The 27,806-nt window shown below is 38.0% G+C and overlaps 1 protein-coding gene across 3 annotated transcripts in view; it reads left to right on the top strand.

The window, feature by feature from the left end:
• The window catches only part of LOC132907363 (protein rhomboid), a 500,462-nt gene that overhangs the window by 444,893 nt on the left and 27,763 nt on the right, over positions 1–27,806 (top strand). For all 3 annotated transcript variants that reach the window (XM_060960390.1, XM_060960389.1, XM_060960391.1), the window contains one exon: positions 14,686–14,828. In XM_060960390.1, the coding sequence (XP_060816373.1) occupies positions 14,686–14,828 (143 nt within the window). The remainder of the gene's footprint in view (positions 1–14,685; positions 14,829–27,806) is intronic.

Here is a 27,806-nt window from a genome sequence, read left to right as displayed (position 1 = left end):
CGCGTAAATATTAGAATAAATATGAATAAATACGTGTGCCGATATTTTTTATTACGTACGCCATTATCCTTCGAACTATACGAAATTATAAAACATGTATATATTAAATTATATATATAAAATTTTAATCCGAAGTAGGAAATTAACATTTAAAATTAACAGCAGAAAATTTCTTTTAATTTAATTCAATAATTAAATTTTCTCTACTATAGATACAGGCGTACATTTAGAACCCAAGGCAAGCGTTGGCGTTTGTCCAGTCAAAAGTCTCCAATTCAGCTGTCGTTTGAAACCGGATGAAACTCTTTCTTTCTCGTGGTTTCTTCTTCCATCAGCGCTTTAGCTCGGCATCCTCGTTTTTTAAGCTCGCCAGAACTCACGCAAGTTCATCAAAGCCTTTGAATGCTTTAATTTGCATTCCTAACAATATCGCTAGACGCGCCCCCCGATAGCTTTCGGGCTTCCTTTCTGCATTTCGCGGGGTTAGAGGTGAATTTTAAGGGCGGTAGGTTGCCAGGAGGAAAGGAGGCGCAACGTACGCGAATGTTTCCATTCTGTGAAAATAAGATACCTTTGGAAGAGACGTTCTTTCGCCGTAATTCGAGCAAACCATTTTTCTTAAATGGGAATTATTTCAACAATAAAGCGAATTGTTTTGCAAATAAGAACACAGTGAGTCTTTTTGTTCTTGTTGTATTATCGTAAACGATGAATGGAAACGTTCGATTATGTGATTCCATGTAACATCGTATTATATTATTCTTTAAATTCGTACTATAATTTGTCTGCTTCGATAGAAGCATAAAATCAACGGAAGTTAAATGATGGTCTTATCAGTTTGTTGTAGCGTTTAAATTGGATAAATCACGCGGTTTAGAAGCGATCGAGCCTTTCGAAAACCAAACTGACCAGTACCATTTTTTATGAAATTTCTCAATTTCGTTAGCTGGATCGATGTTCAATGTTCAACGATGATCAAACGTTAATTTTATTTTTCTATTTCATTCGATCATTTAATTTGATTCAGTTTGATAAATATACGTAATTCGGTTGCATTTCGACCATTCGATTTAATTTTAATCTTACGACCGATTTGTGCAACGAATCCGAGCTATTCGCTTCCACAAAATTATTTATCGCGAGGATACAACGCACGCGTAAATTTTGAAGGGAATTAAAAAAAAAAAGTCTTTAATTTTTCAGCTCATACGTTATAACTTTCGTTGTCACAAGCGCATCACGTATATATTATCCAAAAATTAACGTTCCCCTTTAGTAAAAGCTCTTTTCTAGTTTGTTCCGTTCTTCGACACTGGGAAACCGTATTTTAGTTTTCGACGCGTTTACACCAATCAGAAACTTTTCCACCGACCTTGTTTAGTTTCCTGAATTTTTAACTAAACGTATGGAAACTTTGAGATACACGCAAAAAGCTTCTGCGGTTGTTCTGTTAATTTTAAAGCGCGGATTAAGCCGGTAAAAATGTCGAAAGTAAAGTTACTTTTTCTTTTTGTTCTACAGTTATTGTACAGTTCTGCGAGTTCTGCGCGATGCTTATTTTGAAGCCAAATTAAAACCACTTTATTAGCGTATTTTTAATATTTTCATTATATTTATATTCTTACTGTATTTTATTACCGTTATTCTATTACCATAACTTCAAGCCAATTTTTCATGGTTAAATGTTATTACGTTCGATTTATTGGATTGGCAACTAAGTGTATGCGGATTTTGTCAATACCATCTAATGACAAAATCTGCAATCACTTAGTTGCCAACCCAATATTTCGAATACGAACTGGCGACTTACGTTTGTGCAGTAGATAAACGCGTACACTTGTACGCTGCAACTTTCTCGCTATCAGCGTGCATACGTGTTCTGCTTTTAGTTGAAAACTGCCGCTACAGTATAAAACGCATAGATAAACAGGAAATCGTGTCTTTGACGTGTTTTTCATTTGATTAACATCGAATCGATACGCTGTGTAGTTCCGTTACCAAACAATACCGTAGGCAACGAAACCCGCAAGTGTCAATTTCATCTCGTCAATTTGCGAAACGAAATTTTACTTCCTGCCATTACGGCGAAACGAATCAAATATATGAACATAATAATTATAATACAAATGCAGTAATATGGAGAAATAATAAAAAGGAGTTTTTATACTTACGAATTGATCGTAGTTTTCTATTTCGAATGTAGTAAATTTAATGTAATTCCATTACGTACAGTATGTGGATAAATGCCGAGTATATCGAGAAATATTCGGTTTGCCATACGGAGGAGTTGTTAAATATTATAATCCATCGCTTTTATTCGTTTCCAATTTTATAAATTCCACTTCATCCCGGAGAATTTCCAATTTTCCGAATTAACTCGAAACGCGGTAGAATCAGAAATATTCGGTTTATCACCGGCTTAATAGAAAAATTGCCAAATTGTTAAACATCATAATTCATCGCGCTTCTCCACGTCCAGTTCTGCAAATTTCATTTCATTTCAAAGGACTTTCAATCTTCGTACGTTCGTTGTACAAAAGCGCGGTGCGTGGAAAAAAATATCCAGTTTCACACGCTACTAAAGTAACGGAAAAATGAAATACGATAATTTGTCGCTGTTCTTCCTCTCAAATTTTATAAACCCAATTCCATTCCAGAGAATTTCCAATTTTCATACATTTGCCTTCACGTTGAAAGCACAGTACATCGAGAAACGTTTCTATCTATCGTCTCGTTCCGCGATAAAAACGATCAAATTGCCAAATATTAGAAATTTATCGCGTTTCTCCGTGCTAATTCAATCGCAAGAAACGCCTGAAACGATCGAACGTTCTTCGGATAAAATTCTGCGGTAGTGGGAAAATAATCGGTTTAGCGGCAGTTCGACATTTTAATTAGCTGGCGCTCGCAACGAAAGGTCGTTGTGGATTCGACAAAAGCGCGGCTGTTTTCTCAGGTTATTCGCAAGTAGTTTCAGGAGTTCCCGTATTATCGCACTCCATCCGTTTTTCCGAACGACTGGCTTGCAAAAAGCACCTAAGCCGAGAAAGATGGCTCGGAATCCCGGAGCGTGAAAGAGGCTTTTTGCCAGCGACACCGTCGGCGTCGACGACAACGGCGATGACGTTCACGCTCAACGAGATGAATTGGAGCTGGACCAACACGCTCCAATAACCGACATGTACCGCGCCTGTATCTGAAATTTGCACGCGAGGCCGGCCAACCTGTACACGCTTTCGCGCCTTTGATTTTACGTTAATTCCATGTTTCCTCGCCCTAATGATAATCACCAGGCACGTTAATGGGATATTCTACGTGCTTCAGCTTTTGTGCGATTCGACTTCGTTCGGAGTAGCGTTGATACGAGTTGTTGGAGAATAGCCATGATTCTGAGTTCAAATTTTATACATGGAATAATTTCACAAAAGCCTTTCCCTTCTAATTTTGCTTCGATTCAAATTTTATGCTTAATTGGCGTTCACTGATCGTTTCGCGCTAAATGTTTCTCCGTGTAAATTATTTTTTCTTCAGCGAAACTACTATTGGACAATTCAGCGTGTTTCAGCTTATTCTATTTGCGCTTTCGATTCGTTTTCTGGGTCGATGCAAGAGCCTAAGAGATTCGTGTAGCACCGACATATTACCATATCATAGAATTATGATAGACCAGGTGCAGTTGAATGTCACACGAATTAACGAGACCAACGCGAAATACATCGTGTCGTTATTAAATTAGACGCTCAATAATTCGTTTTTCGCTTGCGTGGAAAATTATCCTTTCTTCGATTCACCAATCGAAACAAATAAACGTGAAAATGCGTGAACGAGACGTTGGTAATTCTAATAATGCCTATAAAACACCATCGTCCGTGACTCGTTTTCCTACGCGAACTTCCTTCGTCGTTTTCGCGTATTGCAAATATCCTTGGCGTATTTTCCGACACGCCGCAATGAAAATGGCCATCGAGCAAGTAGTACGACTCGGTCGTGTGTCCAAGTGGTTCGTTGCGAAGAATTTCGGAAACGGAAAAACACGGAAGAAGGAGGGGGCGCTGGTCGATCAAACGGCTCGTTAAATGTCACGTCACGGCGGAGGACGTTTGTGCCGGTTGAAAACGCGAGTTCTGTATGTTATTTCCACGGTGGAGGTCCGGCCGCATTAATCAGCGGCCGAAGGTAGACGCGTACGCTTGGCACTGACGTGACTGGTCATAAATCGTCGGTTCGAGTGCAAACGCGATTACACGGCGACGATTATCGAGAGATTCCCCTGGAATCGGCCTACTCCTCGGCTGCGTCCGCCGCTACTACGATATCCTGTACATGCATAAATCGTACGCGCCATCCCGATCTACGCTGACGAAGGAGAAATCCCAGCGAATCCCCGTAAAATATATCGTGGAAATCGACGCGAACGAGAATATTATTCTCACGATGGGATTTTCGCCTGCATTCCTTCCACGTTTGCTTCTGCTCGCTTTAGCCTCGCGTGTGCCGCATTCGTTCCGACCACGCGTCTTTCCTTGCTGCGAGACGACGCTACATTTGAAATTCGAAATCGTCGAAACTTTTGTTTTCGTAACGCGACGCGGTGAAGTTCTCGCTTGCCCTCCGAGACTCGTAGCATTTTCTATGGCGCTGTTTTTGGAGCGAATCTTGCTGGCAAATAAAATAGACATACCACAGCCTGGCCTTTCGTACTTAAATATTGTAAGGAATTTTAACTAACGGACAGTGATAGGTTGAGAAGCGTAGGATCGTGTTGACAAATGAAATAGACATCCTTCGAATAGTTTGTCGTTCTTGGTTAAAATGTTGTAAGGTATTTTCTAACAGACAGTGATGGATCGACAAGATATAGAACCTTACTCGCGAATAAAATAGACATCCCTCAAATAGTCTGTCTTTCTTACTGTTAGTTAGAATGTGGTAAGAAATTGTCTAGCGGGCAGTAGTGGACCGAGGAGCATGGAATCTTGCGCACGAATAAAATAAACGTCCCTCGAATAGTCTATCGTTCGTAGTTAAAGAGCGAGGAATTTTCAAATAGACAGTCGTGGATTCGGAAATATAACAGGAACATTCGGTTCGTTGTTGTTCTACGTGAAACGAAAAAATTATTGTAGTATATTTTGTAGAGGATAACAGAGCGCGATAACATTATTCTATTAACGTAACGTCGTGTCGTGTGCATATACTCTATCGTAGATCAAGATGGAAATACATGGCGATAATTATAGGAGGTAAATAGAAAATAATGAGGGAGCACGTGACTAGTAAAAATGCAATTTCATTAGGCGAAACGAGATGATATCGACGAGTTAACAATTGTGTACGTTAAAGAGCGCAAACGTGCTATTAAAAGCTACTTACACTCGGTCTATTGATATCTTACGTGGTTTCAAATGGTAAAATGGAATATGAAATGAACAACGATGCACGTTAGCGTTTTGACGTATTTCAGACTTTAGAAACAACGTGCCATGTAAACTGTCAATTAAATTCCATTTAATTTCATTATTTCGTCGTTAATATTCGCGTTTTTCCTTTTAAGTCGAAGATCGCCGTGGCAAAAAATGGTCTTCGGACTATAATATAATTGATTTTGCATATAACGGGAACAAACTTCCTATTAGATGCCACATACAATAGACCGCTAACTAACTTTCATGTCATTTTCATATCAATCCCACATCTAAAATCAGTGTTGCATAAGCTAAGCTCCGGAGCTTATAAAGTTAGTCCAACTTTGAGTTAATTATCATAGCGTGCGAATATTGGCTTATATTGGCTAGAAATGTATTTTAGTTAGTTCGATCGTTTCTCTTGAAAATATAGGAAATTTAAGAGCGCAAGAATATTAAAAAAAATATAAGAACTGAAAATAGTCGTTATAACATTCAACAATAAATAAAACAAATCCCTGCTCGATTTACGCTTCTTCAACTGTATCCGAGAAAACGTCAGTCTTGTTTGCATAATCATCCGCGATCTAGCAATAATCACAAGTTGACAAACTATATTAATAAAATTCCAAAAATGTCCACAACGCACATAATACGCAGCAATGTATAAAATATCCAAAGCGTGATACATGATGTTTGATAAAAATATAAATTTCCATCGACATCCGCCGTCTGTCCATTGACGTTGTTCAATTCAAAGGAACTTACTTACGTACCTAATAAACGATCGTTATTATCTCCGTGTAAAAACAAAGCATTCATCTCTCGTTCTCACTCGAATTCTCCAATAAGTTGAACAAAGTTCTGCGTTAAAGAACGCGCACAAGCACACAGACTCTCTGTGCAACAAAGGTAGTAATGCGGAATGGGCTGTTGTTAGTTACAAAGTCGGTTCTTCACGCGATGTCTCTTTTCTGTTGCTCTAGTATTCATTCGGCTGTTCCCTCCTTCTGTGTTTTTTAAGCCACGCTTTCAGTCCCCGTCCAGCTCGCGTTGGCCATTTCGTTGTACCTTTTTTCTTTTTTTTTTTTTTCTTTCTTTTTATACTCTTTCTCGGCCGATTCAACGACCGACGTTTTCGCATGAATCTCAAAGCAACATGCTCACCGTCGATGAAATTTTTCCCCTAAAACAGGAATGATAAAGGTCCCCGTAACAAAATTTCACGTTCGATGGATGGATCGATCGACATCCGGTGATTTTGCGATACACGATGCGAGGCAACGATCTTGTTCTCGACGCTTTCGTTGTTTTCAGGGATATGAGAGAATTTTGTTTGTAGAAATTGTATCCTATAGCAGGGAGAGTACGTGACGGTAGTAATTTTTTTTCCAAGCGACGTACATATTTTTTCAGAGACTCCTAGGTCGCTTCTACTTTTCTTAAATAGTTTCCTATACCTGTTTAATTTATCCTTTTATCCTCGGCGTACGATGCTCTCTTCTGTGACGAACGTGTGCAGTCGCTTAGACGTTTCGATACTTGATATTTTTGGAAATTTTGGTAAATCTCGCGCCTCGAGTTTCGTTAGATGCTGATCGTTAAAAAAATTCAATTTGTCGACTAATTTCAGTGAGAACGTCTCAGTTTGCGTACCACAGTCACAAACGTCAATCTTATTAATTAAATGGTTTTACTCGGATCAAATTCTGAATCTCAGATTCACCTGAGTTAAAAACGATAATAATACGTAGTAAGAATAATACATGATACATATAATTCATCAGTTCATAAAAATTCGCAAGAAGCGGCAGCAAACGATACAAAGATCACAGCATCTCGTATGCGGCAATTTCACCACAGAACATTGTAACGTTTCTTTTTAGCTAGATCCACCGCAACGTAATCAGTTTCACACTTTCGTATAAAAAAAAAAAAGAAAAGAAAAAAAGAAAAAAAAGACGACAGAGTGAGAGAGGAAGTGGAATTGTAGAAGCTTAATACACGTAGAGATACGAGAGAAAATAGGGGGACGAAGATAGAACTAATTATTAACAGTCCTGCGGGAGTTGGATGAAACAAAATGAGACAGAGCCGAGGTCATCCGTGGCAAAGGAAAGAAAAGAACACAAAAAAGAGCGGCAAGTGCAATAATGACGAAAGCTGGATTAAAAGGGGAGAGAATTAATTAATTACGAAGCTCACGTAGCCGGGTGATGGACCGGTAAAGAAGCAACGGCCTCGGGATTAACGTTGAAACTCGAAAATCAGAAAGAGGAAAGAAGTTTTCAAAGGTAGGCGACCGCTTGTCTCCGCTCTGATATTGCAATTTCACGAGCTGTAGCTTTCCCCAACTGAAAGGGAAATTTAACTGAACGAGGTCTAAAAAGAATACAAGCTAATTACCGACATTTCGAACTCAAAGTTTGCCAATGTACCTTTCCCTTTGTAAATAGTCCGCTGTATCATCGTAGTCGTTTCAATAGAAGTTTCGTAAACGAAATACATCACGAAAGTATTCGAATACTTGCACAAACATTGTACGAAAATGTTACGCGTGTTATTTTGTAAATTTTATTAGCGTTTTAATGAGAAAACGGACTTGTCACGTTTGTCTCGTGTGATGTTCGATTTACTCGGTTGTGGTTGTCCAAGATAATTGCGAATTTTACGATTTCATGGTTTTATGAATTCGTTAACAGGTCGTTGACGGTGTAGTATGAAAAATAAACGTTATCCTAGTTCTCGCATATTTCTGAAAAATATGTCAAATTAAATGGAACGAGGAACGTCGATTCACGCGATTTCATTCCCGCTTACTGTACACCATCTACGCAATCGTTGTTCGCGATCAGGGCAAAACTGAACGATAGAATTTAGTTATACATGGCCGTGTCGTTCAATTCTAGAATTTTAGAAAATTCCTGAGAGAAGGAACCAGTGACTCGCGTTGGAAAAAAGATGAAGCAATTAGAGGAAACACTGCTTAATGAACTTTAATAAGGGGTACTCGTCATACTCTGGTAGACTTTTTGTTTCTCCTTTGTGCCGGTGCTTCAGACCCTCCTTCTTTTTCTCATTTTCCTCATTTTCCTCCCACCAACGTCTCCCGCGAGAGACGAGATAAATTTACGATGTACATGCTTGTCTTACGAATTCCTTAAAACCTTGAGTCTTACGATTCTCGTTCTTCGTTGAAGATATATTTATAATAATGATAATAACAATAATACATAAGACGTTGTATAATGTTTCTTCACTAAGCTTCGACTGCTGTCATGGCATGCTGTGCGTTATAGACCGTCATGGGAAATTACACAACCCATACGAGTTTCGTTTCGATATTGTTCCGTAACACAACCATCAAACTATATATTTTCGTATCTGAAGGGATTAAATTATTTCGTGCCAATTCTTTGAAAGTTATTCGCAAGGGAGTTCTGCTAATCATGATATGTGCGTATGGTGGAAACAAACAATTTTCTGCAATATGCTGCTTCAGGTAAATTTGCACGTATATTATACTTTACATCGTAGCGTTGTTAAACGTTTCGGTAGCGTGGCACGCGGCCAAAATACTCGCGAGATCTATGTGTTACAAACCTAGTACCTATCTGTTACAAAGTTTTGATCGTAAAATTTATTTTACCTGTAAGACAATACGAATGATACACGATTTCGAAAATAAACGTAGCTCGCTGTTGTAATATATTTACATATTCGAACTTTCATCAAGAGGAAAGCTTGTAGAAAATTTGTAATTCGTTACGAATTTTCTTATCAGAGGTATAAAACCAAACAACCTCGTTTTTTTATAAATTTCTCAAGATAAATCCAAGCTAAACCCAAGGTAAATTTAAAAAGAACAGTGTTTGTAACACCCATCGCTTCCCTGTACTTTTCGATTTATGGGGCTGATGCATATGACGTGTGAGTAATAATCTGTACTGTAATAATAATTTAACCTTTATAATACGCTCTCGATATCGAAAAGTAACGTTTTCGAGAAAATTTCGCTGTCTGTTTTCCATAAAATGGACACGCTAATACAGTAATATTTTTGACTTTTCATAGTCAACGGTATAAGTCTCTGTACTACTAGACTCTTTCCTTTATCACCCTATATATTTCAACGAATACTTGTGCATTACCCTCTAATGCTCTTCAAAGTACGAGGCATCGACGTTAAACAGGTGTATACTCATAGCGTATGCTCACGGGAGTATACTTTTCCAGGAAGCTGGAACGATCGAGGATCCTTTTCTGTTATCCTCGTCGACTTTTCCTCTTACTTCTCTGTTCTTTTTTTTTTTTTTTTTTGTTTTTTTTTTCTTTTCCTTTTTTTCACTGTGTTTTTAGTTCGTGGCTTCTTTCCTTCTTTCGCATATCGAGTTGGCTGCAATCATTTGCATTCCTCTGTGCTTTGGACGACCAGAAACCCTCAACCACTGTCAACAGACTGCAACAACCTCTTCTATCTTTCGCTCGTTTTTTTTTCCCTCTCTTCCTCATTACATTTCGTTTTCCTTCCACTTTATTGCTTGTTTTTCGCTGCTCTGCTTACATTCCTCCCTCTTTTATTTCTTTCCCCTTTACGACAGTCCACTGTTCTACGTTGCGTTACGAATTTTTCTTCCATTCCGTGTACTCTTTTAAGACTATCATGAATGAAATTTCGCTCCGTACGGATTCTGCCTCAATATTGCAGATGTATACATATATATTGAAATCTGATATTCGATATGCGCTATTCTTTCGTCTCAACGTATCTCGATAAATCACATTCTCTACTTTTTACAAGGGAAAATTTTGTTAAGGCTTATTGTCAAGTAATTTCTTGTTATCAGAATCGTCTTGCTATTGGAGTCTCAGCTTACGCGCCAGTTTTTCCACTCTCTTCGTAATTTGAAAAATATCGACTGTCGTAGCATTAAAATAATCGTTTGTCAGTGGCTAAAAAATTCTTCCCATCTTCGAATATATCGCATTAAAATATTTCTTGCTAGTCGTAAAGTGACATCAAAGTAAGAAATCGAATCCGGAATTTTTTGAAGTTTGAAAAGACTGTGAGGGAAGATCACATCTTTCGAAAATTAAACTTTTTGTTGGTTTATTTCTCCTACAGTCTATTACATTCTTTTACAGTTCTACGTATACGTGCTATTTCAATTTTTATTCTGTTCGTTTTCACGTTGTTTTTTTTCTTCTTTCTTCCTTCGTAACACTCGTTCTTCGTCCGCGTTGTCCTTTTTTCACGCTTCTCCTTCGCCCATTTTTAAACCTTTAAACGTCTTAAAGAAAGAAGGCTCGGTCGTTGTTCCAGTCGTCAGCGTTCCAAGACTTTTCCACTCGCCCGACCAGGGCACGGTTTCCATTCTTAGGTGTGTTCTCGCGAATTTCTCTGTTCCATTAGCACAAAGGAACGCGCCAGACGCGCGTCCTCGAACATTGGAATTAGAGGACTTTGTCTGGTTCAGGGACACGGTTGTAATCAAAGAAGCTTAATTGAAAGCGGACGATTTACAGCTGTCGCGAAGATGCAACCGAAAATTGACGCACAATTTGAGATAATAATGAAACGGTGTTAACGAGTTAATGCACGCGTATTCCCTCGAGCAGCCAGGTTAATTATTCCATTGATCAATGTTTCCTCGATGATAATAGAGTTATGTAGAATAGATACATAAGTACTCTACGCGTAATATGATGCTACGTATAATATCGCAATATCAGATTAAAAATAAAATGTTACGTAACACCATGTTAGACCTTAATAGGTTAATAAACGAAATTCTCACAGAGCAAATCGATCAACTTTGTATTTTCTATATTTTTCGATTTCATTACCTAAACACGCGATTAGTCTTTTCGCCACAAATTATTTATTTCCAATAAGTTTACTTAGCTAGCCGGAATATATAAATAATTTTGAAGAGCAAGATGAATTTTGAAAAAAAAAAAAATAAATATATATATATCATCACTTTTCTCTGTTTCTTCATTCATAGAGCTAATCATCGAGACCTCTGAACAGTTCAAATAAAGATTTCGTGTCATCTCGATTATGCGTTTATTTCGTTAAGAATCTTTAGGATCATGTGAAATTATAGAAATGTGAAAAGCAAAATCTCTAGCTGTCTTGCTCTCGTGCCCCACCATGAAACGATTAAAAAGAAAATTAAGCAGAAGTTTCGATCGCATTGAATTTCGTGTAACGTCGAAGCGCAAAAGGTGGAAACTCTCTGAGCTATGAAACAAAAATACAATAATATATAATATGTGAAATTATAGAAATCTGAAAAGCAAAATCTCTAGCTGTCTTGCTCTCGTGTTCCACCGTGAAACGATTAGAAAGAAAATTAAGCAGAAGTTTCGATCGCATTGAATTTCGTGTAACGTCGAAGCGCAAAAGGTGGAAACTCTCTGAGCTATGAAACAAAAATACGATAATATATAATATGTGAAATTATAGAAATCTGAAAAGCAAAATCTCTAGCTGTCTTGCTCTCGTGTCCCGCCGTGAAACGATTAAAAAGAAAATTAAGCAGAAGTTTCGATCGCATTGAATTTCGTGTAACGTCGAAGCGCAAAAGGTGGAAACTCTCTGAGCTATGAAACGAAAATACAATAATATATAATATGTGAAATTATAGAAATCTGAAAAGCAAAATCTCTAGCTGTCTTGCTCTCGTGTCCCACCGTGAAACGATTAAAAAGAAAATTAAGCAGAAGTTTCGATCGCATTGAATTTCGTGTAACGTCGAAGCGCAAAAGGTGGAAACTCTCTGAACTATGAAATGAAAATACAATAATTCATTAACGCGAAGGGAAAAGTTTGCCTAGGTTGCACGGCTGCGAGCCCACGCAGGGGCAATTTGTTGAAGACGCGACTCTCATTGTTGTTGAGCCGCCAGGGAAATGTTGTACATAGCCAGGCGCCGTTATATTTCTCTCGTTTACAGAAACAATATGCCTAAACGGCGTCTGCACACCGGCGTCGACGTGATATTACAAACCCTGATTTATATCGTTCATTCACGCTTGCAGCCGCTATGTCGTCGTAACGTTGCACGCACCACCACCAACGTCGTGTCGTATTCTCTCCTCTTTTAGCCGCTTACATTCACTCGGCAAGCCGGCAGTTCGGATCATTATGACGTAATAAACGTCCTTAGCACGCGGCATGTCACTCGTATCTCTCGCCAGTGCACGACCACGCCAACATCTCTTGATTTTAAAGTACTACACGATGACAGAGTGTTTTAAATTTTGTATTTCTATTTTTAAGTTTCCCCTTTCTTCGTTCGATCGTTTTCTTAGATACGAGTTTCTACGAGGAGTCAAATTAATTCTCTTTTTTTTATCAATTTCTCAATTTCGTTGGACGAGTACAAGATTGGCGGTGAGTTTAGAAAGAAAAAAAATAATTACTTGCTTCCGCGGGTTTATTCGGTACAAGTAGATGGCACAAACGACAGGAGACTCAAAGGTAAGCTTGAAAAGTAACTTAAAAAGGCCACGCAACATCGTTGGTTTAAACGAAGAAGTTCGAAACCGTCGTAATGGAAGTAAAATAATCTCACGATTGAAATAGAATGTTTTTTTCGCAACCATTGAAATAATACGTGAAAGTCGCGTGACATTATTGAAAGAAAAAAACATGAACGAAATAACAAAGCCAATGTAAATATTTGGAATTCCTTTTGATAGCCGGGATATTAAAAACCAGTGAATTTTACGAATAAAAGTTCCAATTTCTCGTTATAGAAACAAGAATCTCATAGAAAGATTTACTAATCGACCAACGTGCACACAAAAGTTGCATCAGTAGCATGCTAAAACTCGTATGTTGTGTGGTACCGCCCTAGAAAATCCAACGAACGAGCCTTCGATCTAATATAAAACTTTTATTCTAAGTTACGACCTCTGTTAGATAGATTTATTATAAAAGATATTGGATCTATAGCTATCGTTTCCATCCGCTCTTCCTTTTCATATTCAATCTTCTTTCACCCTTGCCACAATATCTCCTGAAAACCGATAACATATCTGACTTTACAGTCGAATAAACTTATATTATAGACAGAAATGGAGATTTTAATTTCGATAAAGCTGGCGAAGCACGCAATAAACACTCGAGCAGTAAGGTGCGCGCCTGTTTATTTTGAATTAGACGTAGGGACAAGTCGAGTAGTGACCGATGTATTCTAATATTTTTGTGCAATATCGCCGATATATTATATATACAACGTTATGAACCGGGGCACAATGTGTATAATGCAATGGCAGATCACGGGAGATCTGTATCCGCAATATCCTTTTATGGGAAGATTCCCTTCTCTGTCGAGGACCAGAAATATACTTACGCGTCTTTGGCTTGGAAAACAGGCAACGACGTTTTGCCTGAAAGCACGTCCAAAGGATGTCCAGTTTGATAAGCAACGTCGATAATGGCTATTATTGAGATATGTATAATTTTGTGCGCTAGATTAGATTGGCCGCGTAGAAAAACAGATGAATGCAACTGTTCCGTTGGCAGTGTGGTATGGAAGACGGTGAGACAAAGAGAGTGTTGAAACGCGTGCAAATGTGTATCGACGAAGATCCTGGAAATCGTTTATTAAATAAATCTAAAACTGTTTTAATATGAACTCTAAGTGTAACCTTGGCGTTCCTTTACTTTTATTTCGGCGATTAAGATCCACAGTTCTCAACAAACTCTACCTAACATGAGAAATATCTAAAGTATATCGACGAAGATCCTGGAAATCGTTTATTAAATAAATCTAAAACTGTTTTAATATGAACTCTAAATGTAACCTTGACGTTGCTTTACTTTTATTTCGGCGATTAAGATACACAATTCTCAACAAACTCTACCTAACATGAGAGATATCTAAAGTATATCGACGAAGATCCTGGAAATCGTTTATTAAATAAATCTAAAACTGTTTAATATGAACTCTAAATGTAACCTTGACGTTCCTTTACTTTTATTTCGGCGATTAAGATCCACAATTCTCAACAGCTATTACTGAAAGAAACGTTTTATCACGGTACGATATACTTTTAAACTTAATTTTCCTATACGTCGCGATTCTAAATTCGCGGTACAAGCGAAGCGGAAGAGAGATTCTATGGCTGGATATGAAACGAAAATCGGGAATAATAAAATTTGATTGGCATTTATACGCTAGTAGGAGGCGAACGAATTTATTACTCGATAAGATAGTTAAATGACAAAACGATGAATTAATCTTTCGTGAATTTATGCTTGCAGCTGGGTTTCTTCACGTATTACACGGTGGCGATGGGAGAGGTGAATCCTTCGGGGCCAGTACCGATCGACAGCGTTTTCATTTACAGACCGGACAAGCGTCTCGAGCTCTGGAGATTCGCGTTCTATATGTTCCTTCATGCTGGGTAAGTTACATCAAAATTTCCAAAAACGAAGTAACTTGTTTTCCCTTTCGTGTAAAAGCGCATCCGTTGATCGCAAAAATATTAAAAAACAAAGTGTATTTTTAAGGAAACGATTATTACAACGTCTCATATTTTTGAAGTTCTTTGTCATATTCTAGAAAAAAATATATATAGTTTATTTGAGAAGGAAACACAGAACTTGGCTTCTTTTCCGACAAGTCGGAACATATCGTTGTTTTTTCTTCTTTTTCTTTTTCTTTCTTTCTTTCTTTTTTGTTTAAGTAAAATTTTTATTTGAAACGAAAATTGACCTTCACCCGAAACAAAATTTTTTTTTAACGATCTGTTCGACCTACTACTTTAAAAGTCACGCTAGATACGACGACGAAAATTCCACGAATATCATACCGATATCGTTGATACTACGTTACACTGGGCCTTATCGAGTATTTTTTAATAAAAACGAGTTGGAATGTTAGCGAAATATGTGTTATCGTTCGTCAATCTTAATTCCTTTGACGTTAATCGGGATCCTTTGTAATATCGATTAAACAGCAGTATGTTAGCGCCGCTGTTTGCCGAACAACGAAATAAAATGATAAAATTATTGGCGTTGTAATATACCGTCGAGTTTCATTAGTGTCGGGCTTCGTCGTGACGATACTATTTTTAATATTAGCTAGATATTCGTTACGTTCGACTGCAAAATGAAATTTCACGACGATTATTGGAAAATGCGGAAATTGAAATTCACGACACATTTGTCAAAAATGTCCGGGTAAATTTGTGTATCAGGAGGATCGTTTAAATCGCCGGCTATGTTTCTTTGACGCATGAAACCTTTGTGCTGAGTTAACTCGTTATTTATTTGCTAGTTATGTCGCGTTCAAAATGCAGCTTTTAGTATCGCGCTATTTTCGTACGATAAACTCGTCATATTTTCGTCTTCATTTTTCCTGATAAAATAAAAATGTAAAAATAATGAAGATACAAAAGGTAAAACGATATGCTATTTGTTTAAAAATAAAGTATTAGATATAGGATGTATTAAGTTCTGTATTAATTCATTCGTTCAACGTGAAATAAAAACGAATATGAAATAAATTATTTCATATTGCATTATCGAAGAATAATGAGAAAAGGATAACGAAAGATTATGATTCTCGATGCTAAACAACTAACGTTTTACTCGCATTTTTTAAGGAATAAAAAATTTTTTTCGTTTCAAAATAAATTCTAACTGTATTTTATTCTATTACTACAAAATATATCATACGTAATTCAATAAAATAATATAAAACGAAAAATGTTACGCATCTACTATTTCCTTGTGAAACGAAAGAAACTTTCGGGACAACCTAATATTTACGACCCTCTAGTTCTCATAAACCAAGCAATAACTAACAGGAAACGAAATATTTTTTATCATACTACGTTTTCATTTTGTTCCAAAATAGTAAAGCTATTAATTCTAACGTCTGTCTAGTACGTGACTAAAATAAAATTGATTTATTGGAAAACGCTCACGCGGTATAAGACTACTTTTGCAAAAGTTTCACATCACTCAACATGACAACGGAATTATGCTCTTTTCCTATCGCGAGTGGCTAAATAATTTTCTACTCGATTTCCCAAACAAAATCCATACTAACTATTTCTACTCTCTTATCATAATTTCCATAAACCAAGTAACATCGTGTATCGTCGCGATCTCAAGGAAGCGCGTCAACGGAAGTCGTAAACTCCCGTTACGATATTACAATCGATGCCACGAAACCGATCGATCCTCTATTTCGTTTAAGGTAATAGAGGTAGTTGAATTAATTACAACGCTGAGGTAACAGGTTATAATGTACTCTTTGTTTCAACAACAATTGTAGACAAGATGCTTACGCTTGTTTCGTATATATATGTTAATTAGACGAGCTATCAAAAGTAGATATAGTTAATGAATATATGTTGACAGAGTTAAAGTAGTGAACCCAGTGCAGAGATGTTGACTAATCTGTAATCGTAGATCCAGTAAAGTTCGGTAACGATGCTGTTGTCACACGCTCAAGGAGACCACCCGCTCAGAAACAGTAATAGGATAGGCTAGACATCCTGCATACCACGGTCATCGAAAGAATAAACAAATAGTAACGGAATAGGCGCCTCTGAGATACACCAGACGACAACCCCTCCAGAGAGACTAAAACCTCGGTATAAGAACCCTCCAAAATAGGCGCTCGCCCAGTCTGTTGAAACATTTTGAATCAGTCTCTTGTAACACTTTAATCATTCTGTTGTAACACTTTGAACCGTCACTCGATTGGATTTACATAATAAATTCTATTATCGTATACAAAGTTCGATTTCTTCGCCTTATTTGTGAAACGTTCGAACTGCGACGCGAGGAGATCACCGGCGATCTATCGATCTCGTGATTTCTCGTGTTTCCGACGTGATACTGTCGCAGAGGGAAACTCTTGCTGAGTGTTGATCGCCCCACCACCGGTCGCTTACGGGTGAAAATCCCCACCTTTTACCCGATGGAGCAATAACCATAAGGAACACAAACTCGAAGGTGTTTTATACCACTTAACGGTCAAACCGAAATGCTTAGTTTTACGACAGTTCCTTATGATTATTACAGTCCAACTAATTATATCGACGTAGCGGGTGGCCGCCTCGACCGAGGGATGGATTTCAGGCTACGCAGAGTCACCGAACGAAACACATCGAACGAGAAAATAACAATGTTTTGTTACGTAACCGATCGTCCAATTAAATCGGCAACAATGCATAATCTGGCGTAATTATAACCGTATTATCATATTCTACGATAATATTCGAAGGACAGATTTGACACACACATAAAAAAAAAAGAAAAAAAAAAGGGAGAGGGTGGACAGTTTGAAATTCAGATGGCGCGCAGAAGGAAAGTGTCACGCGTGATAAATTGGACATTTTGCTGGCCACTTTTCTCGATTGGCCGCCCTTCACCGTGAATACGCCCGATGCAATTCTCGCGTTAATCCTTGACGCTAATTTCCATCCCCTTCCCACCGGCGACAGCGAATCACGTTGCAATCTCCTCCGGTCGACACGAATCGAATTCAACAATCGTCCCACGAGTCAAATGGAATTACGTAAATGTTCCGGCACGCGGCTACTCCCACCATCGAAAATACGCTTTTCTCCACTTTTTCTCTCGCTATCTTTTCAGCAGAACATCGTTCAACTGTTTACTCACCCCTATCTTCCTTTTCTACCTCCTTGCTTCTCATCTTTTTCACGGTTCAAGCGAACACCTTCTGCAAACGTGTCCGAGCTTCCTATGTTGAGTGTATTTACACCGATACAATGAAGCATCGTAATTCGGATAGAAAATTAGAGATAAAAATTAGGTGAAATTAGGGAGAATGGATGTTGCGTTAACAATTGAATACATGAAAATCATTGGAGAAAATTCCGAGTACGTTGTTTTTGATTTTCTGATTTTAACATTCGTGTTTTAACATTCAAGTTTAATTAATCAGTCAATTTTAATGGAATTGTCGAAGATGCCGAGGATGTAACCATTAGGACAAGCAATATTTCGAAAATTTTGAAGAGAATGGAAAAACACATCGTTGAGAAGTAGAAAGAAAGACAATGTTGGTAACGTGGATCGATCGACAGTGCACTGAATTTTAAAATATGCTTCTCTGTTAAAAAAGAAAAAAAAGACAAAAAGTATGAAGTCATGTTCTGTTCTGTTTTTCTCCGCTGTAGCAAAAATTGTACGGTGAAGGGGATTGTATTTTATTAATGACAGCATAAAGAAGTGTCGAAAGACACGCACATAAGCGTCTTATATAATATTCTAGCTTCACCCTTCTCTGGCCAACCCTTACGAAGCTAAAACAGAAACGTCAATGATCGACAAAATTTATTCGACTAAATTATAAATTTACAACGCAACTTCGTACGGACACGCGCGCCACGTACTCGACGCTATAAAATAACAGGGGAAACGCGAAACAGAAACTCATAGTGTTTTAGATCGATTAAACCTAAAAGTGTATACCGTACGACGTCGATTATTTTAAGGATGAAAATTATTTGAATATCCATTGTTACGTACGGTGTTTCGGTACATTGTTTTACGAAGAGAAATTTGATGTGCTTTTCAGATAATTTATAACAAAGGGATGTTAAATCTGTTTTCAATGTACGAAATAATATTCGTTTTATCAGTCATTTCCTTGACAATAATTCATTCGTTTCGAAAGTAGCTTTCAACGAACTCTCTTTGAATGTTTATCAGACGTATCGTGCGCGATAATCAATACTTTGAGGAAATTAATGATACGGGTTTCGGTTTTTCATAATATTTCTCTTTCGATGTTTTACGCGGATATTGAAAATGTATGTTATAATAGCGCTGCTGCGCCATTCGTTGTATGATAAAAGCACGAAATTAGATAAAATATAGAATCGCATAAAGCAAAATCGAATCGCCAGTATCGATATGAACATTTTCGAACAACTTTGTGGTATGATAGATTCAAAAACTATATATCACGAGTGAAATGATCCTGAAACGTGCAATTGTATAATTCCTCGCTAACAAACGCACCCTAAAATAATTTCGAAACGATCTTCCAGCCAACTCATAGACAAAGCGAATCATTTACATGTACTGGTCTAATATTTTTTATCCTACTAATCTTTCAAAGAATATCAGAAACATATTTCAAGTTACTTTCTCGAAGAAACTCGCAGACCAACATTTTAATTCTCTCTCGCCTACGAACCTTTAAATATCACCTGTTATTTTATGAAAGGTGTAAACGTCGCCCCCTATGATTCACATATACACTTTGCCGCGTAATAACCATTAAATATGCATAAGTTGAACGCAGGTTCACAGGCACTGTTACGCGAAACGTTCATCTACCAGTCACTTGTACCATAATACGCAATATTCGTCCAAATGAATTTTTAAGCTCATCTGCGTTAGAAATATAACTTTGCAGGTCCCATTCTCGATTCCTATTCGTCGCGCTCCTTCCAAAACGATAGCATTCTTTTTTCCGTGTTCGCTTTCTCTGCACGACGATAGTTCTTTCTTGAGAGTGTAACGCACGCGAGAAACGTCTCTGAACGATAGAACGAGAGGACTGGCGGCGAAGTTTTCAACAGCGAAGCTCTCTAAATTATTCATGGAAACGGCAGATAAGGCGACCATTTTCCCTACGTGCGTATGGAAACAGCGATAAGAGTGACCCGACGTTTTCCCATAGAAGCCGCGTGCTTTTCTCGCTCCCTTTGCTTCCTTTCTCTTTGTTACTTCTCTCAGCCGCCATCGGTCTTCTCAAAAACCGCCTCTCTCGTTGCCGAGAATATTGCGATATCCTAGTTATTAATGCGCGAAAATATATCTCTCCACCCCGATGAACCTCCTCCACGATCCATCTTCGTACCTGAACCCGGCAACTTTCAGCGGATCATCGCGAATATGGATTGTTCGCGAGATACGATGAGTTCGTGTTGCCAGTCTGACTGCTTGTGGTGTGCGATTTCAACGATTGAATATGATATTTGCTCTTCGAGTTTCCTACGATATTAGTATATAAAGTAACAGCGAGCGATTACCAAGGGATTGTTAGTAATTCTAAAAATTATCACCTAGTCGACATTCGTCTTACGTTGATAATTCACGAGCTCGCGACAAATACGATCCAAAGAATGACGATCCTCGCGTTTTGACTTGTCGTCGAGTGAAAATTGACTGGTCTACGATTTCGTTATTCGAACGAACGTGGATGTTTTAAAATATATGATTATTGGGTAGGCAACTAAGTGATCGCGGATTGTGTCATTACCATCTAATGACAAAAGCCGCGATCACTTTGTTGCCAACTCAATATATATAGAAACATCTAGGACAGTTGTGTGATACGATGAAAATTGCGTGAAAAATGGTTGAAAGTATTAAACAGAGATTAAACGTGTTTTGCCAGAAGCCCGTCATTTTTTATTTCCTGTCATAAATAAACCATCGTGATTCCAATAACGTCGATAATAGCAACCATTTTTGCAAAATCAAACAGCCGCTCTCCGTTAAAAAAGATAAAAGGAGAAAGGAGATCACGGGATTACTCTCACCAGGTAGATGGAAAAAACCCGAGCTAGGAAACCGTCGATCAACTTAACGGAAGAAAAGGGAACACGGTGTATTTATCAAAGTTCCAACAAGCTGCAATTGCAGGCACGTTTGAGAAAGCGTAAAATCATACTGGGCGAAGTAGGAATACGTATCGCGTTGGTCGAAAGTTCAGATAGAACACACGGACGAGAAGTTTTGAATAGAAACGAGCGTGGAAGTTTCGAAACGATTCTAACTCGCGATAATATCCGGAAAATAAAATGAAGTGCAATTAAGAAGCAGAAGGTGCATATGCGCGTACGTGTGTGTGTGTGTGAGTACGCGAGATCGACCAGAACTGTAACGAAGAAAACCTTGTAATTTCTTTACGATTCAACTTCCGCGATAGCTCTCGACCAACTATTGTACCAATTGCACGAAACATTCATGAACTTTGATAAGAAATTTTTGATAGCAAAGAAGATTTCGATAACGAACGAACTGCCGTTCCTATGTCCGCGCTTTACTTCATTTATATTAACGATACATACATGTTGTTAGAATGTACGAACAACTAATGACAAACTAATGGTCGAGATTAATATCTGCTATCTGTTTTTGGAATTGACACAGACCACTCGGCCAAACTAAACACGTTAATTTCACTTCTTTCGGATGTAACAACAAAAATTGACAAACTTCGATGAGAAAATTTGTACGATAAATAATGAGAGATTGTTTTTAAATTTCGAGGTATCGATAAAAAGTGGAAAGTGTGTGCAGAAGATTAGAAGAAAGAAATTTCGTTAAGATCCGATGCAAATATCTATCCGTTACGTGTAATTCGATGGTAAGGTAAAAAGATATCGTGGTAAATTATCTAACGTTGCCTTATCTCTATCCCATGCTCGATTCTTCTCCTCTTCTCGACGTGTTATCAAACGCTTCTCGTTATTAATGCGAAAAGCGTCCCGCGATTTTCAAGACGTTTTTTATCACTGCGAACGATTTTATAGCGGTCTACGTCTCTGGAATATCTAATATACGTAATACTCCATTGAAGGATATTTTACGCACACGATCGGTTCTACGTTAAAGAAATGTGCTTTATTTCTCTTCTCTGTACGTTCCTTCCTATATTTATATATACTAAAAACATTTTTGCTGTTACAGCGACAAAATATTTTACTTAAACGACAGGATATCTTATGATTCGGTATTTTAGTGATATTGGATAAAATAACGCGTTACCATGTCCATGTATCTTTGCATTCGTCGAAAAACTAATACTTTGGAATTTTATCTGTTTAATTCTATTGTTCTCCTTCGATCTATATAACCCGAAACGGGTGTTGTATATTTATTAAAATATACATAGTTCTGAAATACTTGGAAATATTGAAACACCTCGATGTAGCTCTACTTTTGTATATTCCACTTTTTTTTTTACGAACAAAAAGAATATCTGAAAAGCTATGGCGGAAAATATCGCAAGTTTGAAGAACACAACTTCGAAGGATGTATCTGTATTTTTTAACTATATGCGTGTGTAACACACACAGGTAGAAGAAAAAATTGATTATTTTAAAGGACAAAGGGTATGAAAGGATCGTGAGTGGAAAAGACGAGACTCTGTTCGCCAAAAACCAACCTGCTCGCACATATTACGGAAGTAATCTCATCCATCCGCTGGAAAGTTTCGGTCTAAAGCAAGTTTCCATGGAATGGTAAAATCTTGAAACTTCCGCGACCTCCAACTCGAACAATGTCTTTTAAACTGTCGTCGAAATACGTTGAACATTTGGAGCAACGAAAGGAAACGTCCCAAACGGCAAGGAATCGAAAACCCTCGGTTTCAGAGGCGTCTTGCCGCCGAACACGCAGTTTAACCTGCTTGTTATCAATGTGAAAGGTGTCTCCTGCCTTTCAGAGGCGTAGTTTCGCGACCTGTGACGTACAGATACAAGGGACGAGCCGTGAGAAACGTTGAAGCCGAGAAAAATCGAGACAATCGTGGTAATTGCAGGAAGTGAACACGGCACACCGTTGGAACAGACAATGGTATCGCGGAGTTCGCGAAAATACGAGAGAACAAGTATCGTCGAAAGGATGTTTCCGTGCCACGTTCGCGAATAGAAACCTTTCCGTGATCCTTACCTAAGAAATACCTGAAGGTTTTTCAACATTCTGTAAATCTATTCGCGGATAATACAATCGAGACAGACTCATACGTAAAATGTCATTCTTATTCGGCCAATGATATAAAAATATTCTTCGTATAACGTTTATCATCTCTTATGCTGCGTTTTAACGTGATTTCGATAATTCAGTTCGAATCTCTTTCTGAACATCTCTTGATTCTTTGTAACATCGTGTAATGTCTAATTGCTAATAATAATAATAAAAGTGTGTAATTATAATTCACTCCAGTATCTACATCTAAATCGTATCTTCTTCGTCTCGGTATCGGTATCGGTCTCGTTTAATCAAACGATTTGTTTACACCGACCAAGATATAGAAATGTACAAAGTATACAAATAGCGCGAAACGTTCGAACAGAAGAAAACGAGAGGAAGCTGCGATAAAATTCTCATAAACGATAGAAAAAATCCATCTTTGTCAAAACTGAGATATAAGTTCTCAGAGGTGTAGGTATACGTGTTCGTTCCACCCTTCGTTGATATTCCTCTTATAAAAATGCAACCGCCGGTTGAAAAGCAAGGCAGACGTCGAGAAATGAATAAATTCCTTCGGAAAAATTCATTTCGGGGTAGAAGTGTCTGCCGGCTGGAGAAGATGCAGGACGCACCCTCCTGTTCTCGATGATCGTCGCAGGACTTTTGCGAGGATGAAATTGAAAGAAGACAGTGTGGAGCAGCAGAGGATAACATCGACTCGATTTAAATAACGACGTCCATCTTGCTGGTCCGTCGAATCGTCCGCGTGGATCCTTCGTTCACCGACAACCCAATGGCGAGACATTATGCATGCCCGACGAGCAAAACCATTATGCGAAACTCGTTTAATGTCGTCTAAATGCAGAAAAGAAGGCCTCGTCCTTAATACCTTCGACCCTGTCGTTGTTCCTTGCGTCGAGACGCGTCACGTGGAAGCGGAAACTTTTGCTTCGCCCTTCCGACGTACGGAATTATCATACGGGGGTTTTGAAGGAACAGATTGTGGATCGAAGGAACGGCTGCTACGGGTAATTAAGATTAGGCTACGTCTACCATATAGATTTCCTCGTCGTGGATTTCTTTACTATCTTTGAAGTCAAGATTTTAAGACGCGATTTTATACGCAAAACTGTGTCGCTTTTTAACAATGCGCAGCTTTTGTTTTCCTCGAGAAATTTACTCGAAACCAATGTATTTTCACTGGTCGATGTACGGGTAATCTGAAGAAGATGTTATAAATCGAATCTCTTTGCTAGATTATGGGAGTTTGTACATTTATATATAAATTAAATGTACAAAGGATACAAAGAATTTACAGAAATATTTTAACATTATAATATTTGCAATTTTGCAAGCATAGAAAGTTGGTTATAACATTTTTCGAGAAACAAATCCTAGCAACAAATCGTATTCATGAAAACTCGTTGCTTCTGAAACAAAGTAGGAATCGTCGGTAGAACTTCCAGTTTCATAGGACGATTTTTCAGTCAGTAATTTTTTAACGTTAAATCATCGTCGTCGTAATACAGTATTTCAAGAAGAAATTATCCAATTCCAAGGAAGCAAATAGAAATTTTACTCACGAAACATGGAAGTTTCCAAGGTACAGAAGCTTTCGAATTCGTAATTGTCAGTGGTTGAACATCGAGTGGTCGTCAGAGCTATCGGTCGAACATCAGATTAGACGATAGAGCGATAAAATCGAAACGAAGATTGTTTGGAGTGGAAAGTTGGCGATACAAGCCGTAGAAAAGTAGGCGAGCTGCATCGGCTCGTTATTAGAAATCGTAGAACGTTGAGACATCGGCGTGGACAAACTCGACCACGATTCAACGATAAGTAAGAAGTTTTCGATGCGTAATTAACTACTAGCAAGTAGTTAGACCGACTGACGACATTGCGACTCTGGAACGTTCGAGTCAACTTGCTGAAACTCCACCTTCCGCCTTTATCCCGTTGCTCAGCGGCGAGCTCGCATTCAAATCGGTTTCGCTCGATAATCCTTTTAATCGTTCCGACCATCTCCTTTTGTCGCTCGCCTTTTATACCGATTTCGGATCGATTCGATCGTTCGAGCAATCGCCTCGTGTGCAGCAAATGCAAGAGGAAGAGTTCGAAGATATCGAGGCTTAACCGTGGCGAATTATAAGCTCGAAAAGAATTTTAATATACGATAAGGAAGAAACATTTTCAATTATTTCTTATTCTTTGTTAAAATCACAAGAAATGTACTCATTGTTTTATTCTATCGACTCAAAACGATACAGGAAGAATCAAAGTGGCGATGATTGAAGATCGTATCTGATTAAAACCATGGAATGCCACAGAGGATGTAAATCGTAGATGAGGAAATTATGATATTCGATTTTGGGCCGATTCGATCGTTCGAGCAATCGCCCCGTGTGAAGCAAATGCAAGAGGAAGAGTTCGAAGATACCGAAGCTTAACCGTGGCGAATTATAAGCTCGAAAAGAATTTTAGTATACGATAAAGAAGAAACATGTTCAATTATTTCTTATTCTTTGTTAAAATCACAAGAAATGGACTCATTGTTTTATTCTATCGACTCAAAACGATACAGGAAGAATCGAAGTGGCGATGATTGAAGATCGTATCTGATTAAAACCATGGAATGCCACAGAGGATGTAAATCGTAGATGAGGAAATTATGATATTCGATTTTGGGTCGATTCGATCGTTCGAGCAATCGTCCCGTGTGCAGCAAATGCAAGAGGAAGAGTTCGAAGATATCGAGGCTTAACCGTGGTGAATTATAAGTTCGAAATGAATTTTAATATACGATAAAGAAGAAACATTTTCAATTATTTCTTATTCTTTGTTAAAATCACAAGAAAGAGACACATTGTTTTATTCTATCGATTCAAAACGATACAGGAAGAATCGAAGTGGCGATGATTGAAGATCGTATCTGATTAAAATCATGGAATGCCACAGAGGATGTAAATCGTAGATGAGGAAATTATGATATTCGATTTTGGGTCGATTCGATCGTTCGAGCAATCGTCCCGTGTGAAGCAAATGCAAGAGGAAGAGTTCGAAGATATCGAGGCTTAACCCTGGCGAATTATAAGCTCGAAAAGAATTTTAGTATACGATAAAGAAGAAACATTTTCAATTATTTCTTATTCTTTGTTAAAATCACAAGAAAGAGACACATTGTTTTATTCTATCGACTCAAAACGATACAGGAAGAATCGAAGTGGCGATGATTGAAGATCGTATCTGATTAAAACCATGGAGTGCCACAGAGGATGTAAATCGTAGATGAGGAAATTATGATATTCGATTTTGGGTCGATTCGATCGTTCGAGCAATCGCCCCGTGTGAAGCAAATGCAAGAGGAAGAGTTCGAAGATATCGAAGCTTAATCGTGGCGAATTATAAGCTCGAAAAGAATTTTAATATACGATAAGAAAGAAACATTTTCAATTATTTCTTATTCTTTGTTAAAATCACAAGAAATGGACTCATTGTTTTATTCTATCGACTCAAAACGATACAGGAAGAATCGAAGTGGCGATGATTGAAGATCGTATCTGATTAAAACCATGGAATGCCACAGAGGATGTAAATCGTAGATGAGGAAATTATGATATTCGATGTCGCGGACGAAGAAATCTGTACTTTGTAGGAAAAAGCGTAGATTAAGTATCGTTTCTACTTCCAGAAATCCACAAGAGAATATCGAAGCGTACACTATAAAATTTCCATAAAGAGAGGATTAATGTATCTCCTTCCGTCTACAGAGTCGAGGGAATTAAAAGAAGCAAGTAAAATACACGATATTACGTATTTCTCGAGAAATTCTAATCGTAAGAAGAAACTTGAAGATTTGCCGCGCGATCCAAGCGGTCGGGACGAATGAACAGTCACTTATAAGTTACTTTTCTAATTAATCACTGTGTTTCTGTAATTACTGTTGTTTCGAGTGCTTGGTAGTCGCGCAGAGGAAGACACAATTTCCTTAATGGTATACAGCGAGTGTTCGCTTTATCGTGGACAATTTAGACCACGATACCTCGATTACCAGCAACCACGTCGACGACTAGTCGGCCAAGAGAAAATGCAAGACGATTTATCCGCTGAATATTACCAAATAGGCGTCCTACAGGAAATCCAAGGTTTTGCGATAATTTATAGTCGCGAAATCGATGGATCGATGCGAGCAAGCAGAAATTGAAAGATTACCGAAATCTGATTATTCTGATATTGCGAAGAAGATGCAACGTTCTGTGGGTACGGTGCTTAATGTACGAACAAATTTTAAAGGAACTTGTCGAAGGATACTTGAAGCAAAGTTTTCTTCGACTACGAAACGACCGATAATTCGCTATGAGAGTAAAATAAAGCTTTCACGAACGAGAAGTAAGAAGCGTACGCGAACGTATTAAAAGAGAGAAACTCTTGATTACGTAAAAAAAAATCGGACTATGGTTTGCTTGAAAATACTGAAGCTGATCGCAGCTGATCATAAGAATAACTAGATATTCGGATGCAATTTGATCGATTTTCTCAGTCACTATACGTACGTATATATCTTTAAACGGTAGTTCCTGAGGGAATTATAAACTTCACAGTTGCTTTCGTTCTCGTGCTCTCGTTCATATTCCTGGAAAATCACGGCGATCGACTAGTACGTAAAATCCGTGCGTTTCAGCGTTAAT

This window comes from Bombus pascuorum, chromosome 5 (assembly GCF_905332965.1).
Source record: "Bombus pascuorum chromosome 5, iyBomPasc1.1, whole genome shotgun sequence".
NCBI lineage: Eukaryota > Metazoa > Arthropoda > Insecta > Hymenoptera > Apidae > Bombus > Bombus pascuorum.
Note: the sequence above shows the minus strand (reverse complement) of the source record. Positions and strands in the feature narration are given on the sequence as shown.